Here is a 12377-nt window from a genome sequence, read left to right on the forward strand (position 1 = left end):
AAGCACTGTGCCTCGGTTATGCACGCCTCGGATTTGCATCCCCCATATGCGGTGCTAAACCGAAGCATGACTGTGCCTATTTTTCTGAACAGAGGACTCACAGAGGACCTACAACTTTGCCAAAGATACCATATCGATCAGAAAATTTCTTACAAAGTTACATATTTTCAAATATTTACGTACATACTATTTTTGTATATACAGCTGAAAAAAAATGTATGAAGACTTGTATGGGCGAATCAACGACATAAAATGGCTTCTTTGGTCATACACCCAGAACTGGGCATCGGCATACGAGAGGATAAAGAGCACGATTCGGTAGTAAAATGGTACTGTGTGCGGACGGAGAGGATAAATCCCGAAATTACCGTTCATCTATCAAAAAAAAAAAAAAAGTACTGGTACCGAGACTCGAACCCAAGACCTTCGGCATATTGAACCGTGACTTTGCCGTATGGGCCACCATGGTTCGGTGAAAGAGTGGCGGTCATTTGTCCATATAAGCCACTCAATAGGATGAACTGTTCCAATGAACGAATGAACACGCGAGAGGACTATACTCTCGCAATATAGCACTTTCCTCACGTTTCTTTTCGTGAGGACTATCCCCTCGTTCTTTAACTTTGGGTGTAGGGAAGGCCCCGACAAAGTTTGAACTAAACAAAAAAATATATATATAAAATCTATTTCCGTTTTTGTGCAGAATTGCTCTTCTGTATTTTTATAAACTTTTAATCATTATTGAGCATTTTTTTAACAGATTCTTGAAAAAAAAACTTTGTAAAATATTTGCTAAAAAACAAATAAATTTATATATATGATGGATCTATACAACTTGAACATATCCATCAAAAAGTTCCATAAATATTGTTCAAATTCCCAACGGTTCTGCATTCAGCTGCTAGCTCCAATACTCAGCATCCACTGGAAGCCACTTATAGTCCCCTAAATTGAGTGGATTTCTTCCCACCCAGAGCGCTGAGCCATGTTTCGAGTCGCAAACTTATTCTGGCCTTTCACCCTCCCACAACTTGGGCTTGTTGGCCATTCTTTTTGCCAACATCCAGACCAGAATGAGGGAGGAGGAAAAAAGTTGAAAAAAGTGCAAAAGTTCACGTAAAGAATTTCCTGTATTAAAAGTTTTTCCTCCGCAGGAAAAAAAGTATAATATCCATGGTAAATGGATTGTTGCTGGCCGCATGCCGGAGCTTATAGTCGTTTTTTTGTATTCTGAACAGGCGAAAATGGTGGGATGAATTTGAAGGATGAGGCTCTGCTTGAATTATGTATTATTCAAGTTCAGGGGGTTGCATCCAGAAGGCCTTAATTTCATTGGAGAAGCTTAATACACTTTTTGCAAACGACAGCAGTTTTTTATTGGTTTAAAAAGGAAAATAAACACAGCAAAATATCGTTATCGAGATTTTCACTTTATTTGCAAAATCCTCTCAAATAAAAACCAACTAAAGTACGAAATAAACATTTCAAAACCATCATCATGAACCATTTGAAACCCGTCATTTAAATTCGCTAGCAAAAAAAAAAAAAAACGGAGAAAAAAGGTAGTTTCAGTTTACCGCCATTTTATGATGATTTCCTTTCATCATCAAAAGGTCCGAGAGTGGGTCGAATTACACCTCCACCCATCGTCACCACCACCCACTTGCTCTCACGAGCCCAATTAGCAGCAAAGGCTCTCGAACTAAAGTAATTAAAAAGTCGTGAAAAAAAACTTCCTCGTCTCACTCGCACTTTCATGTTTGTGCTCAATTTCGCCCAGAATTGGGAAGCGTTGAGTGGTGGTGCAATGGGAACTGGGCATTAAAATGAATTATGTGTTTGTTCAATTTCGGTTGTTATAAAGTTGACCGAAATTGTTGGCACGCTTGTTCGTCCCCCGAACGGTATGTCCCTAAGCCACCAAATTACCGGTTGTGCAGAGTGCAGGCTGCCATTATCAAGTTTCGAAAAGTGACTGTGAATGACGGGATGCAAGCAGAGATATCAGTTGAGAATATTCTTCAGCTTTGCGACACATTATTTTTATTATCAATAAAATTTATTTCGTAAGCAAGCTTTTTCTTTCTGTAAAAAACAGTGCACTGCAATCATCTTCTACTATGGCATGAACATAGATTGTCATGATGGGGTTAGGGGAATTATACCCATTTTAATCACTCTAAGCCGTTCGACCAATTCTCATCACTTTTGCCGTTTTCCACTATTAAATCAACATTTTCAGATGTATCAACAATGGAGAGTTGCTTGCTCACTTTTATTTGAGCTATTTATTACTTCAAAAACACTTTATGAAAGCTGTAATTCATGATCAAAGTGCTGATAGGCCAATAATAGAAATGGGCTGAGAAAGGGTATAGTTCCCCTACTTCAAAAAAAGTCGAGTTGGCTGTGCTTCTAGTTCACGCTAGTTAGCATCCAAACCCAGCATCCAAATTTCGAAAACCGCTACCTAGCATCCAGATCCAGCATCCAAATTTCGAAAACCGCTACCTAGCATCCAGATCCAGCATCCAAGTTTAAACTACTTAAAAAAGTTGTTTTCAGTAACTATTTAGCTTAGAACAGTCAAAATAATGAATTCTGAGACGAAAACAACCTTAAAAAATCCATTCAAAAAACTTAAAAAAAATAAAAGCCGTTCAGTACAATAACCTGGATGCTGGCATGTTTTCTGAACGTAATTCATCAACCAATGTTTCTAAACTCATTTTTGGGGTTCTCTGAACATATTTCAATCAAAACCACGTTGGATGCTGGGTTTTTCCAATTTTATAAGGACTTGGAATATTTGATATTTGAATTTCTCAATATTTGGCTAATTTAAAATTTTCAATCTTGGATGCTGGCATGTTTGCTGAACGTAAATCATCAACCAATGTTTCTAAACTCATTTTTGGGGTTCTCTGAACATATTTCAATCAAAACCACGTTGGATGCTGGGTTTTTCCAATTTTATAAGGACTTGGAATATTTGATATTTGAATTTCTCAATATTTGGCTAATTTAATATTTTCAATCTTGGATGCTGGCATGCTTTCTGAACGTAATTCATCAACCAATGTTTCTAAACTCATTTTTGGGGTTCTCTGAACACATTTCAATCAAAACCACGTTGGATGCTGGGTTTTTCCAATTTTATAAGGACTTGGAATATTTGAAATTTGAATTTCTCAATATTTGGCTAATTTAAAATTTTCAATCTTGGATGCTGGCATGTTTGCTGAACGTAATTCATCAACCAATGTTTCTAAACTCATTTTTGGGGTTCTCTGAACATATTTCAATCAAAACCACGTTGGATGCTGGGTTTTTCCAATTTTATAAGGACTTGGAATATTTGATATTTGAATTTCTCAATATTTGGCTAATTTAAAATTTTCAATCTTGGATGCTGGCATGTTTGCTGAACGTAAATCATCCACCAATGTTTCTAAACTCATTTTTGGGGTTCTCTGAACATATTTCAATCAAAACCACGTTGGATGCTGGGTTTTTCCAATTTTATAAGGACTTGGAATATTTGATATTTGAATTTCTCAATATTTGGCTAATTTAATATTTTCAATCTTGGATGCTGGCATGCTTTCGGAACGTAATTCATCAACCAATGATTCTAAACTCATTTTTGGGGTTCTCTGAACATATTTCAATCAAAACCACGTTGGATTCTGGGTTTTTCCAATTCCAGCATCCAAGATTGAAAATATTAAATTAGCCAAATATTGAGAAATTCAAATATCAAATATTCCAAGTCCTTATAAAATTGGAAAAACCCAGCATCCAACGTGGTTTTGATTGAAATATGTTCAGAGAACCCCAAAAATGAGTTTAGAAACATTGGTTGATGAATTACGTTCAGAAAACATGCCAGCATCCAAGATTGAAAATTTTAAATTAGCCAAATATTGAGAAATTCAAATTTCAAATATTCCAAGTCCTTATAAAATTGGAAAAACCCAGCATCCAACGTGGTTTTGATTGAAATATGTTCAGAGAACCCCAAAAATGAGTTTAGAAACATTGGTTGATGAATTACGTTCAGAAAACATGCCAGCATCCAAGATTGAAAATTTTAAATTAGCCAAATATTGAGAAATTCAAATTTCAAATATTCCAAGTCCTTATAAAATTGGAAAAACCCAGCATCCAACGTGGTTTTGATTGAAATATGTTCAGAGAACCCCAAAAATGAGTTTAGAAACATTGGTTGATGAATTACGTTCAGAAAACATGCCAGCATCCAAGATTGAAAATTTTAAATTAGCCAAATATTGAGAAATTCAAATATCAAATATTCCAAGTCCTTATAAAATTGGAAAAACCCAGCATCCAACGTGGTTTTGATTGAAATATGTTCAGAGAACCCCAAAAATGAGTTTAGAAACATTGGTTGATGAATTACGTTCAGAAAACATGCCAGCATCCAAGATTGAAAATTTTAAATTAGCCAAATATTGAGAAATTCAAATATCAAATATTCCAAGTCCTTATAAAATTGGAAAAACCCAGCATCCAACGTGGTTTTGATTGAAATATGTTCAGAGAACCCCAAAAATGAGTTTAGAAACATTGGTTGATGAATTACGTTCAGAAAACATGCCAGCATCCAAGATTGAAAATTTTAAATTAGCCAAATATTGAGAAATTCAAATATCAAATATTCCAAGTCCTTATAAAATTGGAAAAACCCAGCATCCAACGTGGTTTTGATTGAAATATGTTCAGAGAACCCCAAAAATGAGTTTAGAAACATTGGTTGATGAATTACGTTCAGAAAACATGCCAGCATCCAAGATTGAAAATTTTAAATTAGCCAAATATTGAGAAATTCAAATATCAAATATTCCAAGTCCTTATAAAATTGGAAAAACCCAGCATCCAACGTGGTTTTGATTGAAATATGTTCAGAGAACCCCAAAAATGAGTTTAGAAACATTGGTTGATGAATTACGTTCAGAAAACATGCCAGCATCCAAGATTGAAAATTTTAAATTAGCCAAATATTGAGAAATTCAAATTTCAAATATTCCAAGTCCTTATAAAATTGGAAAAACCCAGCATCCAACGTGGTTTTGATTGAAATATGTTCAGAGAACCCCAAAAATGAGTTTAGAAACATTGGTTGATGAATTACGTTCAGAAAACATGCCAGCATCCAAGATTGAAAATTTTAAATTAGCCAAATATTGAGAAATTCAAATATCAAATATTCCAAGTCCTTATAAAATTGGAAAAACCCAGCATCCAACGTGGTTTTGATTGAAATATGTTCAGAGAACCCCAAAAATGAGTTTAGAAACATTGGTTGATGAATTACGTTCAGAAAACATGCCAGCATCCAAGATTGAAAATTTTAAATTAGCCAAATATTGAGAAATTCAAATATCAAATATTCCAAGTCCTTATAAAATTGGAAAAACCCAGCATCCAACGTGGTTTTGATTGAAATATGTTCAGAGAACCCCAAAAATGAGTTTAGAAACATTGGTTGATGAATTACGTTCAGAAAACATGCCAGCATCCAAGATTGAAAATTTTAAATTAGCCAAATATTGAGAAATTCAAATTTCAAATATTCCAAGTCCTTATAAAATTGGAAAAACCCAGCATCCAACGTGGTTTTGATTGAAATATGTTCAGAGAACCCCAAAAATGAGTTTAGAAACATTGGTTGATGAATTACGTTCAGAAAACATGCCAGCATCCAAGATTGAAAATTTTAAATTAGCCAAATATTGAGAAATTCAAATATCAAATATTCCAAGTCCTTATAAAATTGGAAAAACCCAGCATCCAACGTGGTTTTGATTGAAATATGTTCAGAGAACCCCAAAAATGAGTTTAGAAACATTGGTTGATGAATTACGTTCAGAAAACATGCCAGCATCCAAGATTGAAAATTTTAAATTAGCCAAATATTGAGAAATTCAAATTTCAAATATTCCAAGTCCTTATAAAATTGGAAAAACCCAGCATCCAACGTGGTTTTGATTGAAATATGTTCAGAGAACCCCAAAAATGAGTTTAGAAACATTGGTTGATGAATTACGTTCAGCAAACATGCCAGCATCCAAGATTGAAAATTTTAAATTAGCCAAATATTGAGAAATTCAAATATCAAATATTCCAAGTCCTTATAAAATTGGAAAAACCCAGCATCCAACGTGGTTTTGATTGAAATATGTTCAGAGAACCCCAAAAATGAGTTAAGAAACATTGGTTGATGAATTACGTTCAGCAAACATGCCAGCATCCAAGATTGAAAATTTTAAATTAGCCAAATATTGAGTAATTCAAATTTCAAATATTCCAAGTCCTTATAAAATTGGAAAAACCCAGCATCCAACGTGGTTTTGATTGAAATATGTTCAGAGAACCCCAAAAATGAGTTTAGAAACATTGGTTGATGATTTACGTTCAGAAAACATGCCAGCATCCAAGATTGAAAATTTTAAATTAGCCAAATATTGAGAAATTCAAATTTCAAATATTCCAAGTCCTTATAAAATTGGAAAAACCCAGCATCCAACGTGGTTTTGATTGAAATATGTTCAGAGAACCCCAAAAATGAGTTTAGAAACATTGGTTGATGAATTACGTTCAGAAAACATGCCAGCATCCAGGTTATTGTACTGAACGGCTTTTATTTTTTTTAAGTTTTTTGAATGGATTTTTTAAGGTTGTTTTCGTCTCAGAATTCATTATTTTGACTGTTCTAAGCTAAATAGTTACTGAAAACAACTTTTTTAAGTAGTTTAAACTTGGATGCTGGATCTGGATGCTAGGTAGCGGTTTTCGAAATTTGGATGCTGGATCTGGATGCTAGGTAGCGGTTTTCGAAATTTGGATGCTGGGTTTGGATGCTAACTAGCGTGAGCTTGTGCTTCTGGTAATCGGGAACCAGTTCTAGGCTACGCTGAACTGTTCAATAAGACTCTTAAGGTTCATTAAAATCTTGTTTCAGAATGTATCAATCAAAAAACGGGTTTATTTTGTGTTGTTTGTGTTTTACATTTAGTAATTATTTTTTCATTTCAATTTACTATTTCTGGACCATGAGTTCAGAACCATCATTGACAGTCATTGTCCCAAAAGTGAAAGACTCCTTCTACGACCTCAAATGGTTCTGACAATCGTGTACAGAGTTTTTTTGATCAATTTCAACTATCATAAGTAAAATGGTATTGGATATACATGAGAAAGAGGAGAAGTACATAGATCTAGCGTTTTTTCTCAAAATTTATTTTCCCTAAAAGAACACCCAGTTAGCGAAATCTAAACTTAGAAATATGTATCCTACCTGCAAAGGCCTATGAATTGATCTCAGTTGAAAGGTTCTCCAAATCTCTGAATTGCAAATGTAACATCCTGGAGCAGAACTGTTAAATTCTAATAAAAACACAATTGAAATTAAAAGAAGAGAAGTAAACTTGCTCTAAGGGATAATTTTGGTCCTTGATTACATGTTCGAGGTCCATTTTCCAATATCTCGTCATGGTGGGTTTTTACGACCCCTTTCCTTTTTCTGGATTTTTCTCGTTTTTCAGGGATTTTAAGCTCAAAACCGTGAAGAAACAAGAATTTTGTGTTAAAGGGACTTATGTGTTAAATTGGACGCCCGATTTGATGAAGTACTCAACTTCCGGCAAAACGTATTTTTCAGCAAAAAAGTAAAAAAATAGTTTTAAAAATAGTTTTCAAAATGTTGAAAGTATTGTTTTCGAAAAGATCGGACAATTTCAAGCAGGTTTCATATTTTAACTTTGTACATCGGACCACTAGTTGCTGAGATATCGACATTATAAAATGGTGGGTTGTTTTGGTGTGATTAAGAAAACTTCGATTTTCGTGTTTCTTTTTCTTAAAGCGGCTGTATCTCACGAACCCGAGGTCCTATCTGCAATGTCTCTTATACAATTTTATAGCAAATTTTCTGAACTTTTCAAAAATAATATTTTTAGAAATGGTCACTCATGGTCACTATTTTTAAAAATCGAAAAACTGCAAATATTTCACTAAAATCAAACTTTCGGTGGCCCTTTATCAAAAATCTGTAAAGTACATTTCGATTGGAAATTCAATTTTACATTAAAAAATTACGTTAAATTTGTTTTTGCAAAAAAAAAAAGGTTTTTTCCAAAAATCACATTTTTTTCAAAAAATCATAACTTGGCGGCAGATTTTTTGACCATGTTTCTCTATGGCTCAAAAGTTGCGGATGTTTGTCCCCTAAAACATGTCAAAAAATCTCGAAAATCAAAAAATATGTATTTTGGGAAATTGAGTTTTAGTGAAAAAAAAGTTGATAAAAAAATCTGCAATTTTTTTCCGTGTACCTATTTTTTTCTCAAAAGTCCTCAACAATACCTTCAACTTTGCCGAAGACACCAAATGATCAGAAAATTCACTCAAAAGTTACAGCTGAGCAATTCTCTACCAAAACCGGAAATGGATTTTATTTGTATTTTTTGATTTGGCTCAAACTTTGTGGGGGCCTTCCCTAAGACCAAATATGCTATTTTGTGTCATTGGTTCACCCATACAAGTCTCCATACAATTTTGGCAGCTGTCCATACAAAAATGGTATTTAAATATTCAAACAGCTGTAACTTTTGAGTGAATTTTCTGATCAATTTGGTGTCTTCGGCAAAGTTGTAGGTATTGTTGAAGACTTTTGAGAAAAAAATAGGTACACGGAAAAAAAAATTGCAGACTTTTTTATCAACTTTTTTGTTACTAACACTCAATTTCCCAAAAATATTTTGAAAATTTTTAAATCAAGACTAACAATTTAAAAGGGTCAAATATTGAATATCACGCCCATTTAAAGTGCTAGTCTTGATTTAAAAATTTTCAAAATATTTTTTTCAAAAAAATAGATCGAAAAATTGCACGAATGTTTCATATATTAACATTGAAAATCGGACCAATAGTTGCTGATATATCGTCATTAGAAAAAGGTGTGTTTTTTTGGTGATACTCTCAAACCCCGATGGTTTGACACGAACTGTTGTCAAACGGGCGGGGTCACTTTTTAGTTTGACACCCCTTTTACACGGAGTTCACACACACTACCGAACGTTTGTTTTGATAGTGTGCGTAAGCGCCGTGTAAAAAGTGACAGTTCGTCACTTTTTAGTTTGACTTTGACCAACCAACGGGGTACAAACTAAAAAAGTGTCAAACGAAAAAGTGACCAACCACCGGGGGTTGAGTGTATTAAGAAAACTTCAATTTTCGCGTTTCTTTTTCTTAAAGCGGCTCTATCTCAGCAACCCGAGGTCCAATCTTTAATGTCTCTTAGACAATTTTATAGCAAATTATCTGAACTTTTCTAAAATATTTTTAGAAATGGTCACTATTTTTAAAAATTGAAAAACTGCAAATATTTCGCTAAAATCGAACTTTCGGTGGCTATATCTTGAAAACGGAGCCCTTTATCAAAAAATCTGTAAAGTACTTTTCGATTGCAAATTCAATTTTGCATTAAAAAGTAATGTCAAACTTGTTTTTGCATGAAACTTCGATTTTTTTTCCAAAAATCACTATTTTTCAAAAATTCATAACTCGGCGGCAGATTTTTTTGACCATGTTTCTCTATGGCTCAAAAGTTGCGGATTTTTGTCCCCTAAAACATATCAAAAAATCTCGAAAATCAAAAAATACGTATTTTGGGAAATTGAGTTTTAGTGAAAAAAAGTTGATAAAAAAATCAGCAATTTTTTTCCGTGTACCTATTTTTTCTCAAAAGTCCTCAACAATACCTCAAAAGTTACAGCTGTTTGAATATTTACATACCATTTTTGTATGGACAGCAGCCAAAATTGTATGGAGACTTGTATGGGTGAACCAATGACACAAAATAGCTTCTTTGGTCATATGAAAGGCCCCCACAAAGTTTGAGCCAAATAAAAAAATACAAATAAAATCCATTTCCGGTTTTGGTAGAGAATCCAGATTTTCAAATGACGATGGCGTTACGAATGGTGCACGCCCGAAACGTCAAAATCGCGCAGTGGTACCAACATTACAAAAAGAGTGTGCCATGGCATAACAGCCACAATTTTTTTTCTAATGTTAGTACCACTGCGCGATTTTGACGTTTCGGGCGTGCACCATTCGTAACACCATCTTCGCTTGAAAATCTGGATTGCTCAACTGCAAGATATTTTTTGTTATAAAAATCAAAATCTATTTTAAAGCCAAAAAATCGAAATTAATTTTAATTTGTTTTTGTTACATTCAAATGTCATTGTTCTGAGAAAAGTTAGCTTAATCGTCGGATGTGATAAATAAACAACCATCCAAACTAATTTTTTAAACCAAATCACAAAGGATTTGAACGAGTTGTGTGAAGTGCTGATCAGTACCGATCAGGTGCTTAGAGTTCATTGAATTAATCAATTTAATGATATGAATTAATACAACAATAATGCAATGCACTTAATGAAACAATTTGAAAATTTTCCGATCAATTAACTATTTTTATCATTAACCCATTTTTCTAAAGAACCATTGCAACTTCTTGGAAACTTCAGTGTTTGTTACCAAATTACATTTAGTATCACAAATTTTAAAGTAATTGCCAGCTGCCACTTCCGAAGCCACTTGGCTGCTCACTTTGCACAATGTTGCGGGTTTATTTACCAGTTTATTAAATGTAAACTTGCTTTTCTTCTTTATTTCCATGCCACCGTACCAAAGGAGGAACGCACCGAGAATACCCCAGATGGGACCCACCCTAGAACGGGTCCCGATTTTCACGGTGCAGCAAGTGCAGAGGGCACCGGGATCTTTTGCACTCTAAGGATGGCTAACATGTTATGAATACAAATTAGGGGGTGGGGAATAATCCTCAGATAATATCACAAAGAAGAAGAAACTGTTTAAGCTTCAAACATCTTCTCAACAATTTTTGAAGGCAGACAAAAAAAAGTTCAGTAAAACTTACCGCCAACGCCCATGATGATGGGTCCGACGTAGGACAGGTTGTTCAGGTGCAGTCCGCGGTGCTCGTTCTTGACGCGAACCGTCGTGGTGCTGTTGCTCTTAACGTCCGACAGCGACGGGAAGTTGTTGGCGTAGTATCCTGTGAGGGAAAAGCATCGAAACGAAACGAGAAGAAAAATTACGTGAATCATCAAAATTACTGTTATTACTCGACTGGTTCACTACAGTAGCTTGCTAGCTTTTCAGGAATGATGGAAATGCGGTACTTAAGGCAACATTAGTGTGGATATTTTTGGTGAAGTGGACTTTGAACTTATTGCCAAGATTTTGTGCTAAAAAAGTAAATGTCCAAAATGATGAACAACAAAAAAGCACACTCACCAACGGTGGCCATTCCGCCGCCGACCATCATCAGCACGATGCCGAGGACGAGGGCCCGGCAGGCGTGCCACAGGCACCGGGATGTCATCTTGCCGCGCACAACCTGCACGTTCCAGGTCGCACCGGAAGCCGGATGGGCACGCCGCAGCGGCCCCAGGGACGTTTTTCGACGGCTCTGCCATTGCGACCCGCCGCGGACATGCATAGCCCACCTGGCACCACCCCGACCACCCTTGCCACCTAGTTCTTCTTCCGATGCAACAACTGGCACTTCTGTCACGAGCTGGGGAACGAGGTGTCATACGGGAGGACTCTAGAGGACGGACACCCGCCGGCACCGGAAACCCCAGCCGGCACGGGTAACACACTGCTGTGCCAGGAAGATGATATCTGGAAAACAGAGAGAAAGAAAAAAAGCCGTCAGTTGTGAATTCAGCTGTTGCATTTTCAATCGAGAATGGAAAAACAGACGAAAAACCCGATCTGCAATTCCGCAATGAGCCAGCCTGTTGAACGGAACAGGTTCATTCAGTTGGATTTCATATTGAACGTGTTTTTAGTGCTTTCTCAGCGATGCGGAACAATGAGCAATGATGAAACATGCAGTTATCATGAAGTTGATGAGAATAAATGAGAGAATGCTGAGTTTTTACAGGTCTTAAACTAAATATAATTGACACATTCTGCCGTGACGTTACAACGGTTTATTCAGTTTTTTGCTGTAACTCGGAAATTTTAAAGAAAACACCTGAATATTGTTACAGATTCTAAAAGTACGTTAAATTTACCATAAAAATCAACATTGGGCTAAGGATTTAACGTTTCGGTTGCTGTTCTACAAGCGAATATGTAGCGTGACATTACAACGGTGGAGAATTTTGTTCCTTCAATATTTTTTAGAAAAGGCTGAGATTCTGCTCTGATAATCAACATTGACTAGACGTTTTTTAGCTCCTCAAAATGCTCTGCATTTGGAAATATTTTTCCTTTTTTCAATTGAATTTTGTGGTGCATTGGCACCAAGA

General features: G+C 35.4%; 1 protein-coding gene across 1 annotated transcript in view; it reads right to left on the reverse strand.

Moving 5' to 3' along the window:
• The window catches only part of LOC120431501 (uncharacterized), a 60885-nt gene that overhangs the window by 34992 nt on the left and 13516 nt on the right, over window positions 1-12377 (reverse strand). Inside the window, exons 3-4 of the mRNA XM_052710751.1 lie at window positions 11353-11742; window positions 10973-11110 (exon numbers count right to left, since the gene is read on the reverse strand). Coding sequence (XP_052566711.1) covers window positions 10973-11110; window positions 11353-11557 — 343 coding nt within the window. The 5' untranslated portion in view covers window positions 11558-11742. The remainder of the gene's footprint in view (window positions 1-10972; window positions 11111-11352; window positions 11743-12377) is intronic.

Source organism: Culex pipiens, chromosome 3, assembly GCF_016801865.2.
Source record: "Culex pipiens pallens isolate TS chromosome 3, TS_CPP_V2, whole genome shotgun sequence".
Classification (NCBI taxonomy): domain Eukaryota; kingdom Metazoa; phylum Arthropoda; class Insecta; order Diptera; family Culicidae; genus Culex; species Culex pipiens.